At 41.6% G+C, this 25,768-nt stretch overlaps 1 protein-coding gene across 3 annotated transcripts in view; it reads left to right on the top strand.

Annotated features, from left to right (window-relative positions):
• The first annotated feature begins 11,795 nt into the window (after positions 1 to 11,795).
• CHCHD3 (coiled-coil-helix-coiled-coil-helix domain containing 3) overlaps positions 11,796 to 25,768 on the top strand; it is a 164,271-nt gene continuing 150,298 nt past the window's right edge. For all 3 annotated transcript variants that reach the window (XM_050895241.1, XM_050895240.1, XM_050895243.1), the window contains exons 1-2: positions 11,796 to 11,897; positions 13,833 to 13,920. In XM_050895241.1, the coding sequence (XP_050751198.1) occupies positions 11,814 to 11,897; positions 13,833 to 13,920 (172 nt within the window). In that variant the 5' untranslated portion in view covers positions 11,796 to 11,813. The remainder of the gene's footprint in view (positions 11,898 to 13,832; positions 13,921 to 25,768) is intronic.

Below are 25,768 nucleotides of genomic sequence, written 5' to 3'. Positions count from 1 at the left end.
TCTGGAGAAGCTGGAGACCTTGCCGCACAAACTGGAGACCACTGGGGTGTACGAGTGGTACATTAGAGATAAAAACGTTTCCCAAAGGGGATCAAACATCTGCAGAAACATGCTATGATCAAGCATTCCCCAGTACATGGCCACAACAGCTACTATGTACAGAAAGTACATAGTACTTTTTAAAGTTGGTTTATTGTATCTCAATAAGAACCTGATTAGGAAAATAATTTAGGTATATGCTTAGCTTTAAGCATGTGCCTAGTTCTGTTGATGTAGGAAATGGCATGACCAGCAAATGCAAGTGGTCCTTTCCAAGGTTATGCCAAAGAAAGGGACTATCAAAGTTCTTTTCCACTTTAATTCCCATCATCTTATTTTAGACTCTTTTCCTGTTTTAAGATCATCATGGAAGGGCCAATATGTGACCACCGTTCCCTCTCTGTTAGATTGAGTCAAACTCAGCAACAGGCCAGAGATACTGTACTGGCAACCACTCACGCTGAATGCTCTGGCCTCCGGCGGAAGGAATAACACTTGACAGAAATCGGTGTGACAGGTTGCTTTGAGGCATCTGAGGCTCAGCCAGCTTGCATTTCTGGAAATCACAGTTTCAGCATAGACTGGCTGAGGTGGTTAATGCAAGCAATGAGATAGTACAGTTCCCCTAATTACACCCTGTTGTTTCCATAGGATGCCCCCAATCATATCTGAGCAGATACCTGACTTTTCAAAGCAGTACAGGACTCTGTTCCTTGTCTTGATCTGCCATGTGCCCATGATATGCAGATTACTTGATTATGAAGTCCTATGAATACCTATGAAGGTATAGTTTTTTAACACCAATGGAAGTCATTAGATAATCTACTTTGACCTCCTGCCATGATGTTTCATTCACTTACCAATAACTTCTGCCTGTCTGAAGGAGACCCTGCATTGGCACCCAGGCAGGAGACAGAGGATTTACCTGTTCCTTTGGGTTTGTCCCAATGCCTTGCTGATCTGTCTTGTAAATTGAATTTCTTTTCTTTTAACACCCATCCTCTGTTACGCCTTCTTCTATTAGATTGAAAAGCTCCAATATTTTCTTTTTGTGAAAGTGCTTAAGCACTATAATCAAATAACCCATCAGTCGTCTTTTTGTCAAGACAGAAACACCGAACTCTCTGACTCACTGTCAAGCTTTATTTTAACCACTGAATTGTTTCCTGGGCTCTTATCTGCACTGCATCTACCTCTAGAATACTTTTACATTTTTGGGGCAGAATGCCATTACTGGTGTCACTCATGCTGTATTCAGAGGTAAATTCACCTCCTTAAATTAGTTGCTATTCTCCTGAATTGTTTAATCTCCTGTTTAATTATTATGGCACTTTAGCAACTTAGCTGACAGCCTCTTTGAAAATTTACTAATGGAAAAGCAAACAGTGCAAATGGAATACCCTGGATGGCAAATAGAGGACTTTTCCCCATTGATTCCCACAGACTCTGTCTTGTTTAAAGCTACTGTAATGAGATAAAAGAAATACAGGCACATTTCAATTAAAGAACTATGATCTCCCTGGGGAAAACTCTTCAAGAAAACTGTGTAAAGCAACAATCTGGCTGCTACTCCATTTTGGTTTTGGATACATGAAATTAAGTTCTCTTGAAGAATAAAATATTTCTTGCTTTAGGCAATTTGTAGCAAAGTGATGTTGATCCTTTTTCCTCCAATAAAGCTTAGGCCATTGGATTTAACCAAAGGTTTACCTTTCTCCCAAAGATCAACCATAAGATTGAGGCTAGTTCACTTGGCATGAATCTCCCTGTGGAAATGACCGTAGGAAGGGTTTCAATGAAGTGAACATCCAGGGCTGCTAAGTATTCCTTTTTCTTTTGAATAGCAAGCTACCAATAATGACCTTCCAACTCTGAAGAGTTTTGCATGCATCCTACACCATTTTTAAGTTTCCTACTTAGCTTCTGAGAATGCTGTTTCACACTATGTTGGACAACGTGTTGGACATGCTGGACAAGCTGTGTTATAGTAAGAAAAAAAGTCCCTTTTAGTAACAGTGGGGGTGATGTCCCAACACGTGATGACTCCTGTCTGCTGGAGGGACTGGGGATGGGATTCAGGACAATTGCAGCATGGAAGTAGAAGGATCTCCCCATCTTACTAATACGTAAAGAAACAGGGCACAGTGAAACTTTCATTACAGAAGAGTGAAGACTGTTAGTATTTGTACCCAAGCACCTCGAATGTTCTGACCCCCTTTGCTATCTTGCTGGGGGATAGTAAAAGACTGCCCCATCCTGTATGACCTCTGAATTTTTCTCTACATGCTCCCTCAAGGAGATCCCAGCTTGCATAGTAGAACAGTAGTTTCTGTTCTAATCTTTCCTCTCTCTTCTTCCTCTCTTGCACCTTTTTCATGCTGGCCAGACCACTTCTGCGCTGAGGCTGAGCTCCTTAGCAATAAAGGGTTTACACGTCACTTGGGATGTAGCCTTATAGCTGTCCAGAGAAGCAGTCTCCAGGTCCCCATGGACAGCCTATCCCTCCAAGTCTAGACTCTTGCATGTTTCTATGAAGCTCACTGCAACCATGCTGTTGTTTCCCATTTGCCCACTCTGACCACTGTGCCAACCGTGACTGGTCGCCCTAGGTGCTGAGGAAGCACAAATAATAAACAGAAATATCAGATAATAGTTTTCCGGAGAGGAATTGTACATTTCAGCCCCAAAAAAGTTGAGGAAAGGAGGGAGGTGTCTAATGATGTGGCAGAAGAAGTGAATATTAACTGAGATTACTTCAAATCTCTCTCTTTCTCTTCAGACAGAGCAGAAAGGATAGATAATGATCAAAAAACTGCTTCTGAAAATGCAGCTCCCAGCCCTTGTGACTCAGGCACCAGTGGAGCGAGGCCAGAGAGACTATCAATGCTAAGTCTCTGAGTCCTTGATGCTCTCTGCAGGAGGCACTTGAATGTGTCCAAGATGATGCTACAGCCCAGCCAAGTTTTCTGATGAATAACTCCATAGGGGGCAGAGGCCTGTTGAAGGTCATGAAACATTTCTGCTGACATTGATGTTAAATACTAAATCCTTTTGCTTTTGTACTGAAGCAGCTGGAACCCAGCTATGTGCTGCAGTCCCTGCCACTCATGTATTTACGAAGGCAACTGCAATGAAGCCAGGCACAGAAGACCACCTCTGACAGGCAACCCCCTGTCTTCAGTGATCACCTGAATCCGTGGATCTCTTTGTGGCATCCAGTACAATCTGTCTGACACTCTGTTGTAAACCTCTACTAACCAATTCATTTTTGCAGTCCCTTAGACCTTTCTGTGTATTAAAGAGACAAGTTCTGGAAAAAAACCAGATAGAAGCAAAAAAGTGGAAACAAAAAGCTTCCTTCTTTGCTCTGTATTACCAGAAGCATCTTAATTTGTTAAAACCTGATAAAACTGAATTTTCATTCTTTGTTTTCCACAGCCTTTTAGAAATTGAATTGAGGTGAGGTTCTGCCCTATGCTGTGCCAGATTTGAAGACTGCTCTGTATGTCCAAACACATTTGTTTCTTCCAAGTATTTTTGCTAGTCTAATTTTTCATCTTGTGACCTTGTCACATTTATACTATAGCCGAGTAAACATGATTTTTGCCATCAGTAGCAGAAGACCATGGGCACTGCACTGACCTGACACCGCAAGGTCTCAGGACGTCTCTGGGCTTGCCGTGCCCTGTGCTGGGTGTCCCTGTGATCACAAGTGTCCCATGGCCAAGGGCCTCGTGCCCGACCTGCCTGAGCTCAGCCCTGGGGACACCCTGCATGGCCAAGAGCTGCTGCCCCGGGCAGCCACTGCCCAGCAAACACCAGCCCTTTGTGTGCCCAGGCTGGGCGCTGGGCAGCTCTGCCACTGGTGCTGGGGACCAGGGAGAAGGGAGGATGTGATGGGGAGAGGGGGGATGAAGATACCCTTGGGGGGGACCTAAGAGTGAGGAGGAAGAAACCCCACCACGGACATCACACTCCTGCCAGGGAAGACCTCTGGGTGGTGGCGACTGGTAACCCTGTCCCTGATTGTGGCTGAGGGAGACTGAACCTGTCAACCCTGGGATGCCGAGGGACACTGGCAGGGTGAGCATCACACCAGAGATAAGGGGTAGAGTCTAGGAAGGGGTTTTTGTATAAAAAATTAAATTGCATTACTAATGAGACTTTATTAATTATTTTGGACTACTAGACTGTTGCAATGTTATCTGGGCTAACAATAAATTCTTAGCTCTACTCATGAGGTGTGTTCTACTATTGCCCATAACATGTATTTCTGTGTAACAGCATCCTGAGCCTGTCATTACCACTTCCAGGTGATTAGGTTGCTCCTCACAGTTGTCTTCATAGAAAGCATCATGAATGCAGGCTTGCTGAGAGCATTGCTGCAAGTACCTGAGCTGCCAGGGGGGACTGAGCCTGATTTCTTCAGCATACACATTTGCTTGACTAACTATATTAGCCGTGGAAGGCTGTTAGACCACTTAATTTTAGGCACATAACTGAGATGCCTTCTTTAGCAATGCAGTTGCCCTGGGTTGCCTCTGTAATTGATGACGAGTCATCTCTAAAGGTAGTTCAGGTTTTGGGTGCCTGAATGAAGCTTAATTTGAGTTTAAGACTAGAGGACCAGCCTCTAGAGGGAGATGTGAGCTGTGCTTGGGCCGGGACATGTGCTTTCTGTGTAACAGAAACACCATTCAAAACATGGAGCCTCCAGCCAGTTATAGTGCGATGTTTGTAATGCTTTCATACACTGATCTCCTACGAAGTCTGAACACCAGCATTCTTCTGTCTTCTGTACCAGAGACACCTCGCGCTTGGCTAGAAGAGTAATTCTGGTAGCTAAAAGCAGTAGTAGGTTGTTGTCATAAACTGGATGAACCACTTACGAGAGAGACCACAGGCTTTGTACTGTGTGCCTCTGTTGAAATACCCTGAAAAACCCGTTCGTACAAGATATACCAGATACTTTGAAATGTTCTCAGATGCTCTCCAACTGGAAAAGGTATTTACATGGCCTATAAAACTGAGAATATAACCTAGGTATAGAAACCCTTTCATGTGACTCATCTGACCAGCCACAGTAGAAAGACTGAATGCAGAGAGCGGCCCGAAAGCAAACCAGAGCCTAACATCTGTACTGTCGAAGTCTGAGTTCAGCTCCCTCTACGACACACCCAGCTGTGTCTGGATTGCAGATGTTCCCCCATAACAAATGTTCTAATAATCAGTTCTAAAATGATAATTTGATTATTTTTATTTTTTGCCAGAGTGTTGGGTTCCCTTTAGTAGTACACCTGTGATGTGCAAGAGAGTGAGGGAAGGCAGGGAAATGTTCTTAGTTTATCATCTCTCCATTGGCTCCCGCTCTTGCTCTTAGGTAGACTCCAGCTCAGACACTCCTAAGGTGGCACAGGCCAAGGGATGCGCGTGGCACAAGTCTGGCACCTTGAAAACCAAGCCTGAATTCTTGCCAATATTCAACAATAGTCTTTACATGCATAAATGTTTTCAAGGTAGAACTCTTACTGGAACCACTTTTCCTGGCACGGATTCAAGACGAACACTTTCTACGGTCTGCAGGAGACTGCGTCCCCCCCTCGGTTTGGGACTTGACTTTTTTCTTTTGGTGTATCAGTGCTTAGCACCTGTGCTGGTTTTGGCTGGGGTAGAGTTAATTCTCTTCATAGTAGCTGGTACAGAGCTGTGGTTTGGATTTGTGCCGAAAACAGTGTTGATAATACAGGGATGTTTTCATTATTGCTGAGCAGTGCTTGCACAGAGTCAAGGCCTTTTCTGCTTCTCACCCCACCCCACCAGCGACGAGGCTGGGGGTGCACGAGAAGTTGGGAGGGGACACAGCCGGGACAGCTGACCCCACCTGCCCAAAGGGATATTCCATACCATACGACGTCATGCTCAGCACATAGAGCTGGGGGGATGTTTGGAGTGATGGCGTTTGTCTTCCCAAGTAACCATTACATGTGATGGAGCCCTGCTTTCCTGGAGATGGCTGAACACCCGCCTGCCCATGGGAAGTGGTGAATGAATTCCTTGTTTTGCTTTGCTTCCGTGTGCGGCTTTTGCTTTACCTATTAAACTGTCTTTATCTCAACCCACGAGTTTTCTCACTTTTACCCTTCCGATTCTCTTCCCCATCCCACTGGCGGGGAGTGAGCGAGCGGCTGTGTGGGGCTTAGTTGCTGGCTGGGGTTAAACCACGACAGCACCATGACACTTCTGGTTTTCAGCTTCATACATCAGTGTCTACAGAATGCCAAGAAAATATTTTTGCTGTGCCTTTGTGCTTGCAGGCCTTTTTGCAGTGCTTGGGAATTTCAGAATTGTTCACAGGGTCATTGCTTGGAATTGATCAAATCAGGTGCTTCTTTTTTAGTCATTCCATCAGTAAAGAAGGCTGAGTTCATCAGCTGAACAGACAACCCAGATAAGACAGGATTGGGAAAGAATTTTTATTGTTCCAAAGATTTAGTATTCAGCCATTATAGACTTGAGTAAATTCTAATTGTGTTTCTAACTCTACATTTAATAAATGGACCATGGAGAAGGAAAAAAAAAAAAAGGGCTGTGAGCAGTGGGAGGAAAAACAGGAAATGAGACCATGAATCAAATCTGGTCTTGGAGATGACAGTCAGGCTGGCTACAAATTCTGCAGCTCACTTGCTACTGATGTGAACCACACCAGTCAGATAAAAGTATATCAACATAAATAATCACATATTAATATGACATAATATTAATATATTACGCTTTGAAGTCCATAGGTAAATCTGATGGTCCTGAACTGCATGACACGCATTAACTAAATAAGCTTTGCAACAAGCTTCCCGTGGCTAGTGCTGCAAGGCATGGAATCCAGGCTGCCCTCTGCGGAAAGTGCAGGGATCTCTGGGGTGATACATAATCCAATGTACACTGCATAGTATTCAACAGAGAAATAAAGACTAATAAAGTATCCCGGGTACTCTAGAACTGATCTTGAGGAAGCTGTGGTGGTCTGCAGATAGCACACATCATGTGGAGCTGTCTCAGACACCAACTAGAAATCCAGCCTCACTCCTGCAATGAAAATGATGAGTTGAACTCACCTTTTATTTTTGCTCAGAAAAAGACGAGTAATTCATCATTATTCATTGATCAGGTTGTTAACCTTGATGACTCAGGAAACCAAACCATGCAGATACGACTCTCCTTGTGATACCAACTGGTAGCTGTTGCCGAGAGGGTGCTACTGAGCATGTGGAAAAATTCAGGCGCGCTCTTGTCTTCAACTAATGAGAATAAACACAGACTGTGAAAAGTGAAGCAATGATTGACACATCGATTCTGAGATGAGCCATGAACCTTCAGCTTCTGCAGGAGCTGAGTTGGGATTGAAAGGGAAGGTCTTCTGCCCTTTATATAACCAGGCCTTCAAATATGTTTGCAAAGCTCATTCAGAGGAATTTGATGGCTTAGCTTAATCTGCATTTATAACAGGTACTGAAACTTGTGCCAATAGCACCAACAGAAGTAGGATTTGGCACACCAGGAATGTAGTGAAGATAGATTATTTACTCATGAAATCTCATCTGATGGCAGAAGGCACTGCAGACTGTTACATCCAATAAGAAAGAGTAATTTCCAGATTTTGAGAACTTGCAGACTTTGCTATAATGGTGATTGCTGATAAGGAGGAACCTAGGTACTATCAAAGCCCTTCCATGCTGAACATTTCTAAGGAACAGATGACCATCAAGGGATAACCAGGTAAAGTCATACCGTACAACATGCTCACCGTGGCAGTGACCGAGCAAGATGATCCTCCGCAGAATAAAACCTCACAGCAGGTGTGCAATGAGCCTTTATATGTCACCTCACCTATCAAGTGTTTTCATGGCATTTTTTCAGTCTTGAGACAAGAGTCTGAAATTTAATAGTAACTTGTTCCTGGGCTCATTAGGATTTATTTGTTTGTGAATGTCTGGCAATGCTGTCGTTCACTACTCTTTGGCTATACTTTATAGCGAACAATTTGAGTATCAAGTGCTACAAGAAATATTTCTACCACAAAGGAATATGTCCAGTCAAGGACAAACAAGACTGGACAACAGCATTGCTTTTTGAGAAAGGATCAAGCATTTATAATCTGGCCATAAAAACACGCGGGGTATGTGGAAAAGCGCACAGCACCACAAGAAGTGAATGTTTTTAACCTAATGAGATACTGCTTGTTTTTCAGATACACAATGAAATACCTGAAGGTTACCAGTTTGAGATGGATTTTCTGCTTACGCAAGTCAGAAATGGGTTCAGATCAAACAAGAATCAGAAGCAGTTAATAGGTTTGTATTGATTGCTACATTTTTATTTGTCATTCTGCTCTTGCGTTATCTTTTTTCTTGGTAGAAATGTACTCTCTAGTAACCACTGAAGAGAATGGATACAGAAAACCAATGTCCTGCTGCTTTGGCACTGAATGACCTTGGGCATGTCCCTTCATCATTTGTACCTTTGAAGAGTTTTACTCTGACTGGAGTGGGACACAGGTATTTGAGGTAACACACGTATCAAAAGCGCCTGGCTTGGCTGCACAGAACTCCTGTAGACTGATTAACACTACTGAGTAGCAACAAATTATGCTATGCTGAGCTCTGCTTTGATGTTTTGACTGCTGCTGCCTGCACTAGTTTAAACTAAGTTGGGTTTTTCTGTGCCACATACGTAGTCAACTCTGTGTACCACATTGACAGACACTACTCTTAAAATAAGCGTATTATTTATGTGAACATATAAATTGTTTGAAGTTATACACAAACAACTTCTTTTTCTATTTGCAAATTGCTTGTGAGAGTTGTGAACTAGACAGGAGTTTATTTGCCGCTCGTTAACGAATGATTTTTGGACTGCACATTTGTTGTAGCCTTTTCGAACATTAATTTCTAATACTTTTTTCATCTAGCAATGTCCTTGAAAGAGCTCTCAAATAGGTTTGACAGTCCACGGAGAAAAGCTTCTGACATATAGATAGCTCTGGCCTGCAGCAAACAGTCTTTCATTTCCACCTATTATAGGGGAGCCATAAATTCTAGGGTACCTCAGTCCTGCTCTTTCTACAGTGAGTGAACCTTGCAGACACATCAAAATGACCCAAAGCAATTTTGAGATGTAATTCTGCCCATTTGTTCTTTTCCCCCCTCCTGAAATCTATGCATATGTTACAGTGTTCTGTAATTTCAAGTCATACAAAACAATCATAAAAACCCCGGTAGAAAATAGCTGTTGTTAAAACCTGAATTCCTAAATATAAATCTTTCTGTTCAGCAAGATGAGAGTATTTTCTCAGAACTCTCCCAACAGAGGATAAATGTATTAAAAGAGCTGCTTCTGATTTGGAGATGGGCATTTCCACAACAGTTACGTCACTAACTGAATAAATACAGTTTGACCCCCTAAAAACATTCCCAGTGCAGAAGAAAAGAAAATTCAATACCCTCAGTTTGTTGGTGCTCAGACAGTATCAAGACAGACAGATGCACAGTCCATTTATTCCCTTAAAAACATATAGTTACCAGGATGCTGGATTCTTAATAGTGCCCCTTCAGAAACTGGTTTAGCATCTATAAAAGCAGGCATAAACATCACGTCACATACCTCAAGAGAACAGCTCATATGTCCTTGATATATTTTCAAGCAATTTTTATTTGGTAGTAAAGTGGCTATCAGCCAATGCTTCAGCAATATCTTAAGCCCCAAGGAAGGCAGATACTGCTGAAATGTTGGCTGATAGACACTTTACATCCAAATAAAAATTGCTTGAAAATATATCAAGGACATGTGAGCAGTTCTGTTGATGCAACCAACATGATGTTTGCATCGATTCAGAGAAATGAAATGCGTCAGTTGACACAGGCTGCAATAATCCGTTGTGATCATTGTGTAAACACTTTGGGACAAATTTCTTGCAAGGGGAGTGGAAGGCTTCGCTGTCACTTCGGTACAAATAGGCTATCCTTCCTTGAGCCAAGCAGACGAAGGACTTGGAAGGGGGAAAAAGAAAAGATAAAGTTTCCCAAATATCATGGTTATTATTATTTATATGTCGCCAGCGTCAAGAAGTCGCAGCAGGAGACTGGGGCTTCATTGGGTAAAACAAGTGAAGAGGCCACATGGTAGGTGTCGTGGTTTAACCCCAGCTGGCAACTAAGCACCACGCAGCCGCTCACTCGCTCCCCCACCCAGTGGGATGGTGGAGAGAATCAGGAAAAAAAAAAAACCAGACCACCAAAACCCAAAAAAACTCGTGGGTTGAGATAAAGACAGTTTAATAGGACAGAAAGGGAGGAAAATAATGATAATAATAATAATAATATGACAATACTACTACTAAAAGAATTAGAATATAGAAAACAAGTGATGCACAACGCAATTGCTCACCACTCGCTGACCGATGCCCGGTTAGATCCTGAGCAGCGATCCGCCCCTCCCGGCCAACTGCCCCCAGTTTATATACTGGGCATGACGTCATATGGAATGGAATATCCCTTTGGCCAGTTTGGGTCAGCTGTCCTGGCTGTGTCCCCTCCCAGCTTCTTGTGCCCCTCCAGCCTTCTTGCTGGCTGGGCACGAGAAACTGAAAAATCCTTGACTGAGTATAAACGCTACTTAGCAACAACTGAAAACATCAGTGTGTTATCAACATTATTCTCCTACTAAATCCAAAACACAGCACTATACCAGCTACTAGGAAGAAAATTAACTCTATCCCAGCTGAAACCAGGACATTAGGAGAAACAAAACAATGTATATTCATATATTCCAGCTATGTAAAGGTACTTCTTGCCTTGTACTTAGGCTAGAGAAATTCCAAGATGTGTCTGACACCACTGGCATCCACAATGCAATACTTTTTCTGATATTATACGCTAAAGAACACCTTTTTCTCTTTTGAGATGTCTTCCCAGCATGCACCTCTGCAATTCTGGCCATCAAGATAGGCCATGGGATCTACAGGGGTGATTTTAGTCGCAGAACAGCCGGGTCCAGATGCAGTTTATATTGTAGGCTGAAAAGAAAATGTATTATGCGTTATTAACATTATTCATCTCTTGGAAAGAGAATTACATGCCCAAAGGGGCTATGCTAATGGTAATTTTATGTTGTTAGGATGTGGAAAATGGGATGAGGCATCAGCTCAGGCCCAGAGCTCCAGCAGAAGCCGGGGGCACTCACCCCACACGGTGCCATTAGGGTGGCCTCGCTGAGGGAGGGCAGGAGCGCACCCCCCCTTAGCCCCAGCGGGACAAGCAGAGCTGGACGGGATCTCTAAAGTCCCCTCAGAGCGGGGCTGTGTCCCGGGAGAGCCCCAACGGGCCATGAGGGACGACACTTTCCCGCGCTCAGTGCGGCCCCGCCGCCAAAGCACAGCCCGGGGATGGCGAGAACTACACTACCCAGCGGGCACTGCGCAGGCGCAGAGCTGCCGCTTCCCCCGCGCTAAGCATCCTGGGACTTGTAGTCTGCGCCTCGGTGAAGTTTACACCGAGAAAGTTTCCGCACCCTTTCCGGGTACCTCGCCGCTCTTCAGCAGGGGTGCGCGGTTTCCATGGCTACGGCCCCGCAGCCAGTAGGGAGCAGGGTTCTACGCGCCGGGGGCGGGGTGGGGCGAGCGGCGGGCCAATGAAAGGCGGCGTTGTTGCGGGGTGCGCTGGCAGCGGGGAGAGTGAGTCTCCTTGGGGCCGTCCCTGGCCGCGGCCTGGTGGCGCCGGGCGAAGATGGGCGGCAGCGGGAGCAGCACCCGGCGCGTCACCTTCGAGGCGGACGAGAATGAGAACATCACGGTGGTGAAGGGCGTGCGGGTGAGAGCGGGGCTCCACCGGGCCTGGGGTTCTCGCCGGGACCCAGCGGGACGCTCGGGGCCTGGGTCGCCCCGGGCTGCCCCCCGAGCTCGGCCCTCCCCGGTCCCTCTCTCGTCTTTTTCTGCCTCAGCGCTGCTGGGTCCTGTCCCCGCAGCCCCGTCCCCTCACGCCTCGCGGTTGTTCTCCTCCGTTTCCATCCCCTCTCCCGCAGTGACCTCCACCCCTTTCCTGCCGCCGCCTCGCTTTTTCAGTTGGGTCTTTTGGGGGATCGGCGAGAGCTGTGGTGCTCAGGTGCGGGCTAGAGGCGCCTGTCGTGGCAAGAAGCAGGCCGTGAATAGGCAGCTGTCACCGGGGAGCCTTGCCCCCAGCCTGGTTTCCGAAGACGGGTGGCAGAAGAGTTGTAGGAGAGATGTGTAACTACCAGAGCTTGTTTTGTCTTTCCCTGACCTCTACATATGAGAGCTCCTCCCTTTCCCATATTCCGCTCTCTTTCATGTGATATATCCGACGCCCTGTGTACCTGCAGAAGCATTCCCATTCTTTTCCTATTTATGGCAGGCTGTTGCCTATAATATATCAGAACATAGTTCGTGACACAAGATGCTTTGAGAAATCTTGCAGCTTAGAAATGTTTCAATGAAAGACACTGTAGTTCATATCAGGAAGGATAATAAGTTGTCTTTTATTTTTTTATGCTCATAGGGAGAAGTGTTGTGGAATGAACCATGATAGTAACTGCTGTGTATTTCAGCATACTAATATTTTGCAGTTCTGGTCATTTAATGCTCTCGTGCAAATAGGTGACAGTAATGTAAGTGCTCACAGCAGAGTTCATCCTCTGTGAACCATGCTTAAGTACTGGGAAGGACTATTGGAATTTCTCTAAAGCATCCTGGATCTTGAAATACTGGGAATAAAAACTCAATGATATCATGGGTACTAGGAAAATGTAGCTTCACTAAATAAGTAATGTTAGTCAATAGAGCATCCAAAAGTGGGATATACATAACTGTTTACATACATAAAACTAACTGTCTGAAGTTAAATTGAGAGTTTTAAGGATTGGGTTAAAAAATCTTATGCTTAAGAAATTTTACACTTGCACTACATATTAGATTACAGATTTTAGCAAAATCTTTGTGACACAGATTTCTGCCAGTGAGAGATGTCATGCTGTAGGTTTAGTAAAGAACTTGCTAATTAAAATTAATTCTTATGGGCAGTCAAAATAGTATTTTGATGGAGTTGGTGTTCGAGGAAACCAATAGAAAATTACAAGTTGGAAGACAAAAGGTTTCGTGTTATTACTACTTTACCTTCTGTGAATTTTTTCTGTGGGCTACAGTAGATCTGAAACTGGACATTACTCTTACTCTGTCTGGTTCCACATAATTTGTGATAGTATTTTTGTATGTGTGTGTGTCAACATTAGAATGAACTTAGCGGTTGAGTACATGTGCTGTGACCACTTGTGTTGCACAAGTATTTTGAGGGCTTTATCAGGATGAAGTTCCTCGTGGGTTAAGTGCTCTGCACCTGCACCGTGTGATATTTGACTGTCACCCAAATAACTGAGAAAGGCAAAAATGTTGATTAATTACAAGCAATGCGTCAAAGGGTGTTGTTTCCTTTACCGTTCCCTGTATCTTATATTTTGTTATATCAGTTTCTTGTGTTCTGTGAGAGCCAAAATAATCTTGTTCAGTCTAATTGTTTGCACTCAGAGATGAGCGCTCACCCCCACAAATAAGGGGAAATAGGAAGTTTATTTTTCATTGTGGATAGAATTTTAGCAGCTGTCATATCTTATTTTGGGGCTCTATGCTCTTTTTTTTTTTTTTTAAAGTTTTACTTCATTTTTTGGGGGAAGAGAGGGGTAATAGGGATAAAGGAGAAGATGCAGTCTGACTCTGGGTTGGGGGTTATATTTTTCAGCTCTCTGACAGTGTCATTGATCGTATGAAGGAACCTTCTTCACCCAGTGGAAGACCGCAGTCTGAGCACCGATCAGCATCTGGTGCAGGTATGCCCATGTTTTTCTGTTTTTTTTAATGTGAGGAAGAAAATCAAATGTGCCTTTCAGAGCATTGTAATAAACTAAGTCCCATTTTGTAGAGGTGGTTTTTTGACTTTAACTTTTTTGCTCATCTCCTTTTGAAGAAGGAATTAGTTTGTAGGCTTTTAGAGGAGTTAAATTACTCTTCGTTTTCTTCTGACTGACATTGAAGTGTAAAACACAACTGTTTATTAGATTTAGTTTTCTACAGTATTATCCATTGGTAAAGACTTTTTTGTTTAAAAAAAAAAAAAAACACCAGAAAAAGCAAATATCCATTCCAAGTATGTATTGAGTTCTGAAGTGAAAATTCTTGCATACTTAATCAACACTGAATTGTAGTATAGTGAGCTTCTGTTGAAATATAGTTAAGCAAACATTAAAAGAATAATATGCTATTTTCCTATCATGGAATAGTGGAAATAAGTCACATACAGTTTATACAGATCGATGGCTCAAAATGATGGCTTTCTTAACTTTTTAGATTTCATTATTGAGGCCTGTTCAAATGCATCAAACAGGCTTCGTGCCAGGCAGCCTGTACTCTAATTTAAAATACTTCAGCACAGTGAACACGATGTAGGTACTGAAGGCATGAAAATGAGTGGCAGAGACTGGAGCATGTGATTTATGTTTGTTGACTGTGTGAAACCTGTAAGGTTCAAGTAAGGCTTCTTATCAATGCTCCAGAAATATTAATGGTATCAGTATTCCCTAAGGGCCTTTTGCCTTGATACTTACAAAAAAATCCCACCAAAACTGAACACTGATTAAAAACAAGTCCTGTGGCAGCAGTGGGCCTTGCAGCAAGACTTGAATGAACAGAACGTAGCATCTTTCTTTCATCTGAAGCCTAGAAAGTTGGTTTCCTATTGCTTAATTGAAGGTGTCTATGGTGTAGGTGTCTATATTTGAGCTGGACTCCCTCTGTAGTCAGTAGAAAGAAAAAGACACTTTGGGGGCCAATTCATCTGGCTTATTTGAGAATTCTACTTCAGGATGAGATGAATTGCCCTCTAGGAATACCGAGATGAAGAGGTCAGATGTAAGCATCTAACGATGTCAAGCAAATCCAACACAGGATGTTTTACAAAGGTCGGGGCTCCCAAATGATGCTGTTTTAGAGGTTTGTTTTTCCACTTTATGGATAGGAAGACTGTGGCATAGTGAAGGCAAGGAAAATATCAGTGCTAAAAATGACTTAAACTGTTACCTGGCTTGTGAAATGTAGTTTGTCCAATAAAATTGCTTAGAATTTAATGCTTGCTTAAGTAAGGTTTGAATGGAGTAGGGCTGTAGTTTCATGCATGGACTACCGGATTGTTGTTGTTTGGGTTCTTTTTTTTTTTTTTTTTTGTTAAATAGTAGCCTTCTCATTATGTACATGTATTTTACTGTGGTGAAGAAATTATTCTAGACAGAGAATTTATATGAAATAATACTTGAACATCCTACCTACTTTCACGGCAGTGCCTGTTGCTTTTTCATCCTTAAACCTGAGTTATGGCAGTATTGTGAATAAGCGTCTGTGATTTTTGGGATGTGGTGACCAGAGATGAAGGCTGTAATACCCCAGTAATTCTTTGCTAATTCACAGTATGTACATATCTTGATCCTTTATTTTGTTTCTCTTTGTGTGTTGGAAGTAGTGCTTTTTTTTGTTTTCTTTATTTATTGACAGGCTTAATGAATGGCTTGACCGTTCGCGAGCTTGGGAAACCTTATGCGTATTTTTGCTTTAAGAACTAGTGATTTAGGTGAAGTGCTTGTATTTCCCCAGGAAAGTATAATCGGTGTTATACTTTGGTTGCTAAAATGATTTGTGTTTAAGAGGATTAAATTATACTTAAGTACACGTTACCATACCATCCATTCCTTTTTCATTGAATGTTTTTTGATGAAGAATTACGAACTATTGAATTTCTTTGATGCTGTAAGAACAGTCAACCTATTTGTTTATTTTGTAGCTACATCTAACTTGTCAGAGTCTGCATTTGTCTGATAAGGTGTCATTACAGGAAGGGTACTCGCTTCAAGGCTAGTGCTCTGATCACTTAATAGTGAACTCCTCTGTTGATGGCTGTGGGGGCCGGATCCCAAATCTGAGGATCTTCCTTCTGTGATGCAGCAGGGCTGGGGCTTGGTTTCTTGGTAAAGCCTCTTGCATCGTTAATGAGAGCTCTCTCCAGGCAGCTCCTCCTGTCCTGTTTATGAATCTGGTGGTAGTGACTTGTTTTTCTGACAGAGTGGGTCACTCTCTGCTTCTGAAGAGAGTTGTCCAAGGATGGTGGTGTTTGGAGGCTGGCTCTGGCTTTTGGATTACGAGCTCGGCAACTTTTGAACTTGACAGTTTGTTAGCCTGCATTTATATCTTTATATATTCTAGACTTTTCTACAAAAATAAAAAAGATATCTAGAGGGAGAAACATTAGAGGTATTAAAACTAGCCCAGTCTTTTAAGTCAAGTCAAGCTTTTGGTGGAGGAATAATGGATTAGATTACGTGAAAGAATGTGTATCTTGTTGCTTGCCAATATATGATGAATTTATTGACTTCAGTTTGGGGTCGGAAAATGAAATTACATACACTTACAATGAAATCTGACATCTAAATACTACATCTTAAAGCATCCTAGCTTGCTTGGATCATTTTCTGACTTCTGAGTAATATTAAATGCACTAAAATATTTAACAAGTGTAAAATCTTTAAAGTATGTCTGTAATTCCTAAAGCAATATTGATGAAAAGTAATTTGGTCAGACAAGAAGTATTTTCTTTTTTTTTTTTTTATCTGAGTGTGTATTATACCTAAAGCTTTAGTCATAACAGACAAAGGGAATGGTTTAATTCATTTTAGCTTAGTGGATATCTGAAAAGCTAATAGTCTATTATGGGGAAAAAAAAAGGAAGAACAAATGCCTAAATTATCAAGAGTCTCTGCATCTCAGACAGCCATTTTTTTTTCCCTTTGCGGAAACAGATTACACTGAGGACACAGAGGATTTTTCTCTCTTTTTTTTTTTTTTTCTAACTGTAGTATTTGTTGTTGTTACTATACTGTCCTCATGAAAACAATTCAGTAAAGGATCCATGTCATGAAGTACTATGTATTGTGTAGGTGTGTAATAAAATGAGCACTGCTGATGCCTACTCAGAAAATGGGTTAGACCTTGCATGTTTCCAGTGAAGAAACATGTATTTCTTGGTTTTGTTCATTTGTGTGGAATGATGCCTTTTAATGGTGTACTCTGTTTTGTTGGTGTCTGTGTCTTTAGGTGGAGTTTCAGTGGCCCAGGGGATCTTGGCTCAGTTGGAAACATAAGGAAGTGTTGTTGAGATGTACAGGAATGAGTATTTGAAGAATTAGGTTCTAGCTGTAGATGCAACCAGGATTTAACTGAACTTTAGGAGAGCAAACTTCAGCTTATGAAGAGAGCTAGTTGGTGGGATCTCACAGGAAGCAGCTCTGAGGGATAAGCTCAGGAAAGCTGTGAGGTCCTTAAGGACAACCTCTTCCTAGTGCAAGAACAGTCCATTCCAGTACTCGGGAAGATTAATAGATATATTGGGAGGCTGGTCTGGTTAAACAGCGAGCTCGTGATAGAGCTTCAGTGTAAAAATTAGGTCAGCAGGAGGTGGAAGCGGAGACAGACTACAAAACGAGTGGATTTGTGGATGAGAGGAGGGCAGTAGGTGTCATTTACCTCAACTTCAGCAAGGTGTTCAACACTGTCTCTCCCAATGTTCTTGTATCCAAGTTAGGATGTTGCAGTGTGGATAACTGGACAAGTTGGGTTAAAAAACCTGGTTGGATGGTCAGGGTCAGAGTGCTGTGGCGAATGGGTCATACTCTACCTGGAGGCTGGTATCATGTGGAGTTCTGCAGGAGTTTGTCCTGTTTGACAGCTTTATCAATGTCCTGGAGGAGGTGGAGTACGTGCTCTTCCATGCAGATCCCCACAAATTGGGGGACGCAGTCAACACGTTCGAGGGCAGGGCTGATATCCAGAGGGACCTAGACTGGCTGGAGGAATGAGCCAACAGGAACCTCATGAAATTTAACAAGGACAAGTGCAAAGTCCTGCAGTAGGAAAGGAGCAACCCTTTGCTGCAGTGCAGGCAGGGGACTGCCTGTCTGGGGAATAACTCTGCTGAAAAGGAGCTGGAACAAGTTCAGCAAAGGTCAGGGGCTGGAGTGCCTTCCCTGTGAGGAGAGGCTGAGGAAACTTGGCTTGTTCAAGGTCAAGCAAAGAAGGTTTTGAGGAAGCCTGATAGCAACCTTCCCATACCTATGGGGCTTATTGAGAAGCTGGCAACAGATTCTTTGTGGTTATGCATTGTATGAGTGCAAGAGACAGTGGATGTTGAAGCAGGAGAGGTTCAGAGTGGCAATAAGGAAACACTTTGTCATGATGAGACCGGTCAGGCATTGGAAGAGGTTTCCCAGCAAGGCTGTGCAGCCTCCATCCTTGGAGGCTTTCAAGATGTGAGTGGATAAACCCCTGAGCAGTCTGGTCTGATCTCAAGGCTGACCCTGCTTTGAGCAGAGAGTTTGACAAAATGACTTCCTGAAGCCCCTTCCAACCTGAATGATTCTGTGATCCTGTTATTTGGTGGTAAGGTGTGAAAATAAGTTTGCTCAGTGCAACAGAGCATTTTTAATCCTTATAACATGAGGAGGGACCATTGTGACCACCTGGACTTGCCTCTTGCAATGTGCAGCCCAAGAGAACATGGCTGAGAACTTGTACACCAGAGTCATTGCCCTTGTTCCTTGTCTGGTTTTGGGAAGGTGGTGTTTTTTTTTTTTTTTAAACTCTGAAGAACTGCAGCATGTACTGATGGTACTAGTAATTATGGATAGTCAGATGCTGCATGAAAAAAGGTAAAACTGGAATACCTCATGATAAATGCTGTGGGAGGCTCTGCGTTATTGCTTGTGACTTTGAATTGTTCTGTATTTTCACTTTTTATGAGTATTTGGAAGCTTACAAAGTTTGGCTAAATTTATGCCAGTTAAGCAAGAATCCTCTGCAAATAAATCCTGTTAGTTCTGTGCCCTTTAATGTATTAATTGTTTTCATCTACTTTTTGTTCCAACAACACTTTTTCTCTGCATAAACTGAAAGATGAAGTAAACTGACATTTCTGTGATTTTATTTTGTAGAATTCTTCTTATTTTTAGAAAAGGAAAAAACCCAGAGTTTTAGCAATGCCTGGGTTAATTCCCTGCTGTTTACTTTGCTGTGAGATGCTTGTAAATCTCAGGCAGTTCCTTTCAGCCACTGACATGGATTTGCAACCTTTCTTGCTGTAGCAGCAACCAGGAAGACTTGGTCTCTCCATTTGGTAGTGTTTACTTTGCCCTCCTCTAGGTACAGCTCTGGGTATTCTTTAGAAGGAGGTTTTAAACTTAACTGGTACTGAAAAAAACCTCTGTGAAATAAATCAAGTAGGAATCCTCAGTCAACAAACTCAGCTGGTCTGTGGACCACTGGTAGCCTAGAATGCCATAATTTGCATCTTATAGAATAATACTGAGTTTGTTTTTAATAGTATACTTGTGGTCTTGTTTTGATTTCCCTCTGACCTCTGGTGGAAAAAGAAAGTTTTTTCAAAGGGATGCAGAGATATTTGTGAGAAATACTGATGACTTGCGATAGGCTTTTGGTCTGAAAATCTTGGAAGCCTCTAATGTAGCTGTCATGGGAAGAATACATTCCAAAGAATCTTTGGCAGTTTTGTTGAGCAAGGTTTGTCCTACTGCTCTTGATGAAGGAAGTAGATATATGGCGTAATACATTGACTTGTAGAGGAAGGGCAGCTTCATCAGAAGCTTCTGACACCCAGGCAACAGCCTGCTCAGGGTATATATTTTTTTGATGTGTGATCTCAATTTGAGCAAGCCGTCTTGGGTGTTCTTGCGTATGTGATGCTGCAGTGCGCACTCCTGCTCTCACGTGGCTTGTTATATTGCCACTTGTTGTCACTGAGTTTCTTGGAGATAACTTTTATTTTCAGTGATGTATATTGATATTCTTTGGGTTAAAGGTTCACTATTGATGGAAGTATTTTATTATCAAAAGGTGAAACGTCTTGTAACTCACTAGACTGCTAAAGATGCCAAACTTTTAATGCTGTCACTGTAACAGCAAATCTTTAGTTGTGCCTGACATTCATGTCACTGGATTGCAGGAATATAGGGAAGATAGAATTATGCATGGGAGATGAAGCAAGTACTGCATAAATTTAAGTTCTCACTGTCTGTGTGACATGCAAGGTGTTCTGTGAACGCTTTCAGGTGGCTGGGTATGTCCTTGTAAAATGGTACTGAATTTAGAAGGAAAAACTAGCAAATAATGCAACTTGTACATCTGGGTTTTTTTTCTTTTAGTTCATAGTAATTTGGAGTTCAGCACTGTGGAAGGGCTTGGTTCACTCCATGTCCTCAAAGTACAGTATTAACCTCATCAAAAAGATGGCGCGTAATTGATGGAGGGTTGGGTAGACATGATGAGAATATCAGAGTAGGCAAAAAGCCCTAATTTAATTGTTTGAAAGACGGATTGTTGAATATGGAAAAGGTACATAATTATATAGAGGAACAACTAGAGCCTTACGAATGCTTGTCTTGCTTATGAACAGAGATTTTTTAAGGTGTGAATGAAAAAGCCTGGATGTGCCTGGGGTACTCTCTCGTACTATATTCCCAACGTTTGTCCAATTCAAAAGTAGCGTTTTGATTCTTCACTGAAATACCGTCTCTGAGACGTCATCAAGACTGTGCCTTTGGGCTGCCCTCTTTAATTGCATTTTGAGTGCTGATGCATCCTGTGGAACAACAGACCTTTTAAACAAATGTCCAAAGGTGGAACAAGAACGAATGGCAGAAGGTGTTGACATTTGCATGAGAAGTTCCATGTATTTAAGCTTACAGTCTGATGCTACAGCTAACCTCATCTAACGGTCTCATGTCTGATCATGTCTATCCCTGTAATAAATTGGTGTCCAGTGATCTAAACCATCCAGAAACACCCTACGAGAAGAGTTTTGTACCACCTTAGCTCCCTTAGCTGAGCCTTGTGTATTCAGAGAAGGGAAGCAGGAGCACACACAGGAGCAATAGTGTTGCTTTTCCTTTTTGGTGACGACCACCTTTTGGAAACAGCTTTGCAGATTATGTCAAACTTAAGTTTTTCTTTCCTGAATCAGCTGCTTAAGCAACTTCACCACTGGTTGTCAAAGTGGCAGTGCTAGTGGAAGGGAGCAAGCCTGATCACGCAATTAATGGAGCTGGAGAGCGCAGGCATGGCTCAAGCGATCTGGACTGTATCTTCAGGAGGAGAGTGTTGCGAGGTGAAACAATCTTCAAGCTTTCGTAGACTAGAATAATTTTTTTTCCCTAATACGGAAATAATATTTTATGCTGTTCAAGGAAGGATTAACTTTTTCTTTTCCTAAACAAAAAATAACTTTTGCAGGTAAATTAGTAATAACAATTAAAAAAAGCCAACCCAGCCAGCCCCCTGAAATACCTTATTTATATCTCAGTATAGTAGGAGACTGCATGAAATGCATGCACTTAAATATGCTCCAAGAAATGAAATTTGTGTTAACATTAAACCCAGAGTTTGACATGATAAAAATTTGGTTTAAGTTAGATTGTGCAGTTAGAAGGACAGGTCAAATGTAGAAGAGGTCTTTCGGTCTCTCCCTTCCTCTCTCCCTCTGTTTCTTGCTTTCATTGTAATGAAATGACCACGTTTAACTTTGTATGAAAAAAGTGGCCCATGTGTGGGAGGCATTTAAGGCTAGAATTGCAGTAATTGATTCCCATCCCCCTTCTCTCCTCCTGCTCCTGCTATTGCTTTATTTGTTGTTATTCAGTGTTGTAAAGAGAACTAAAGAAACGAATTCTGAGGCTTGCAACGGTTCTGCAAATGGAGGAGTTAGGTTTTTGAGAGGTTGTGGGATTGAGTTGCATTTTGGTGTGGGTTTTTCCCTCCCCCTACATGAGGGTCAGGCAGAAAGCCAATATATCCCATGAATATTGTCAAATGTTAGGGGGACGTTTGATTGATTTTTAGGGGTTCTCATTTTACAACTGATAGAGAACTTTTGATATTCCAAATGAAATTTAAAGAAAGAGCACTCGATGTGTCAGGTCCTGTCGTACTTGTATGCGTAAGTAACTAGGTCTCAGGCCGAGGTAGATTCATTGTGATGATAGTCAGCTTCTTTTATAGTTTTTTCTCTTACAAATGGTTTTCTGTGTCTTTTTGCAGATAGGCAGAATTTATCTTTCAATGGGCATTCATTTAGAAGTGTCATTTTTGTTTCTATATATTCTTAGAAACAGGTAATTCTTATGTACCGCATACTGTGTGCTTTTTGGTCTCTAGTGGATTTGTTGAAATTAAATTTCACGCTATTCTGCTTAAGGCTGCATGTGCTCTATTAGAGTTTACTGAGTGCAGACGTTTGCTCTAAAAATCTTTTGGAGTAGTTGTGCGGTACACATATAAAGCAATTTTTGTCGTAGCTAGTATAACAAGCATATCCAAAGTATTTGCTTAGAAATGGCTTGCGAGTTAAAAGTTAGAACCACCTGCTTTTTGATGTGGAAGCACAAGATTCGTGCATGCTAAAACATAATCTTCCAGTAGTTAGCAGAAAATCATGTTGAAAAACAACTGTTGGTGGCTGGCATGTGATTCTTGTGTTAATTTCTAGTGCTGCAATAAGCTTAATTAAGAAAGCCAGGGAGACTTTCTCTAAAAACAGAGAAAAAAATTAACCTGGGAAAAAGAGATTGTGCACAGTTCATGGAGCCCTTTTGTAAAACAGCGTGTAGTAATGAGTTTTAAGGACTAAATGGTGAGGCATTTATGCATGGAATTGGTGCCATTGCCTCTTACTAGTTCCGAGTATGGAATTGTTTCTAGTTAAATCCTGGCAAAGTTTTAGACCTTTGAGCATAGACAGTCAGAGCCTAGTCTTAGGCTGAACTTTTTGAAGATGCAGCCGGAGTTTATCAAATGTTTGAGGCAGACTCATGGAAAGACAGTGTGGGGTTTTTTTGGTGGTTTGTCTCCTTTTTTTTTTTTTTTTTGGGTTTTGGTGTTTTTTTTTTTCATGTTAGAATGAAATAAAAATCTATCTGGCGATATGCTTTTTCTTTTTTTCTTTCATTTTTTTCTTAATTTCAGTTACATTATCCATTAGAAATCAAATGTGACAGAAGAAGGTGCCTGTTTGGGACACATTTGTTGCGGTCCTTGTTAGAAATCTGCCATGTATGTTCTTGTAGAAATCAGAGTTTACACCTTCTCCAGTTCTTGGTTCGTATTGGGAGTTAAATGTGCTGAAGATTGGCAGTAGTAGGTATTGAACTATTTAATATTTCCTCTGAAATTTCAGCTTTTGACTTCTGTAGTCCATGCTGTGTCTGGGCACCAGAATAAAACCCAGCTATTTCTCCTTTGTCCTTCAGAGCCCTTCCTGGGATTACAGGTCAAAAAGACCAGATAGCTGGCTAAGATAAAAGGGTATGTAATTTAAAGGATTGTTAGAATAGCAGTAATTTGGAGCAGTTTGAATGATTTTGCTACCTTAAAGAATAAGATCAAAATTATTGATAATTTTAATGAAATAAAACCAATGACTAAACTAGAACTGTTTGCTTTCACCAGTATTAGTCTTGATAGCACTATGCGAGGAAATTGTCATTCTGCTATATAGTATCCTCTCTGTTTTACAGTACAGTATATTCTTATCCAAATTATCTCTCCACTGACTACAACTGTCAATAAAATGAAAAGAAGTGAGGGACTGCTATAAGGGGAGAATGTATCAAAATATTTCTAAACCAAGCCTCCAATAAACCGGTAAGAGATCATTGTGCAGAACAAGGAGACCTCCAAGTAATAAAACCTTGTGGTTTTAATAGTAGATGCTACTTTTGCTTCCATCACAGTTTATTTACTGGCTAGAGAATCTTCAGTGTGATATTAAAGAATACTTCAAATGTGTGGTTTGTCGCATTAAGATGAAAAGAAAAGCTTTGTTTTATTCTTTCATCTTCAGGCTGCAGCGAAGCGTTACTAAAACTCTTCATCGCTTGTCAGATCAAGCAGGTTAAGTATATTGTATAGTGCTGCTTCTTGAAAGCTCTGTACTAGTTGTTTTTAGTTAAACAGGAGGTAACCACTTAGACTTCTTTTCTTCTGCCTCAGGGGAACAGTATGCAGTTTCAGCTACTGCTACAATTTTTTTTTTTTCCCAAGACTGGTTTGCATGTGTACTGAACTCCTTGATTTTCCATGATCTCATGTTGAGATACATTACTAAAGTTGCGGGGTACACCAGACTGAAAATTGCAGTTTTCAGATATGACTACCTGTTTTTTGAAATCTAAATTTAAAAAAAATAGAGGAAGGACGTTCTTTCTTCCCTTTGCTTGCAAAGTTTGTTGTGTACCTCTGACAATGCTTCATGAAGCCAGTTTATCTGATTCTCATTTTTAGCTTCATTAACCACGTTTGATTTTGCCTAGTGTTAATCATCTGAAAAATAAGCATCTAATCTAAGCTAGTCATTTAGGCTAGGGGTGAGATATGGTGGTTCATCCCATCCTGTGAAAGGCTTCTATTTTTCCTTAATCTCTGGAGCTTTATACAGAAAGAGTTGAGATGAGTGGTTCATCCAAGATGCTTGACTTATTTCCCCCCCCCCCCCCCCCCCCCCCTTTTCTTTTCTTTCTTCTCTTTCTTTTTTGGTTGGAAGGAGGCAGCTTATCATGAGAAAGGACTCAATTATCCCTGATGTTACTAAGTGACATTTCTCAACAGGGGGAGATGGCACTGAGTATCCTGAAATTTAAGTAGAAAACGTAGTATCTGCAGAAATTGGTAGAAAGAATTAATAAAGGCAGCGATTATATAGAAGAGTGACTTCAATGCTAATCAGAAACCTAAGGAAACTGTAATTTTTGGAGAAGCAGCACTGGATATCGCATTATATCACTTTGGTCCTCAGTCAAAACTTAGTTGACAATCTTCTGTTTCTGTGCCAATCTGTCTGAAGAGATCGCTGAACACACTGGCTTCTTTTAATCTGCTCTGTCATTTGCAGAGGAAAGAATGTTTTACTCGAAGAAAAAGTGAACCTGATACCTTTCTGAATTAACTGGAAGCATCTTTGCTGACAGTCAGATTACCCTTTCTCCTTAGGATTTTTGTATCTGAACTCTTGCCCGCTAGAACAGCATCTTTCTTTTTCCTTGCACCTTTTATTAAATTCCTGAATTCAGTTTCTAGTATCTGAGATGCTACTAGCTCTTGCATTTGCTCGTTCATGCTGGGTTAATGTACTACTTGGTGACTACTCAAGGCAGTTTATTCCTAGAATGGAGTCAGATCTGCTTGGTTCTGGCAATACTGCTACTCACTGCATCCTTCTGTGGTATCTTGTTTTTCTTACCGCTAACAACTTGTAACACTAAAAAGCTATCAGTGGTGGAGATGGTGTAAGTATTACATCAGTTTAGAGACCATTCATTTGAAAAAATTGTTTTTGTTAGCAGATCTTGTCACCCGTTATTAAAAATGTAGGTGTTGCGAGAATTTAAAGATTTCGGCATTTGTCCTTTATTTTTATATAATTTCTGAATAATGAAAATAGTCATAAACATCATAGTTTCCTATTGTTTACAATCAGTTTTCAGTTACTATTACAAGCAGTAATACAGTGCTAAATACTGGGCTGACAATACTTTAGTTACCGCATTCCAAAGTTGGCAATACTGTAGTTGTCTG

Source organism: Gymnogyps californianus, chromosome 1 (assembly GCF_018139145.2).
Source record: "Gymnogyps californianus isolate 813 chromosome 1, ASM1813914v2, whole genome shotgun sequence".
NCBI lineage: Eukaryota > Metazoa > Chordata > Aves > Accipitriformes > Cathartidae > Gymnogyps > Gymnogyps californianus.
The sequence above is the reverse complement of the archived record's forward strand: the minus strand, read 5'-3'. Positions and strand labels throughout refer to the sequence as shown.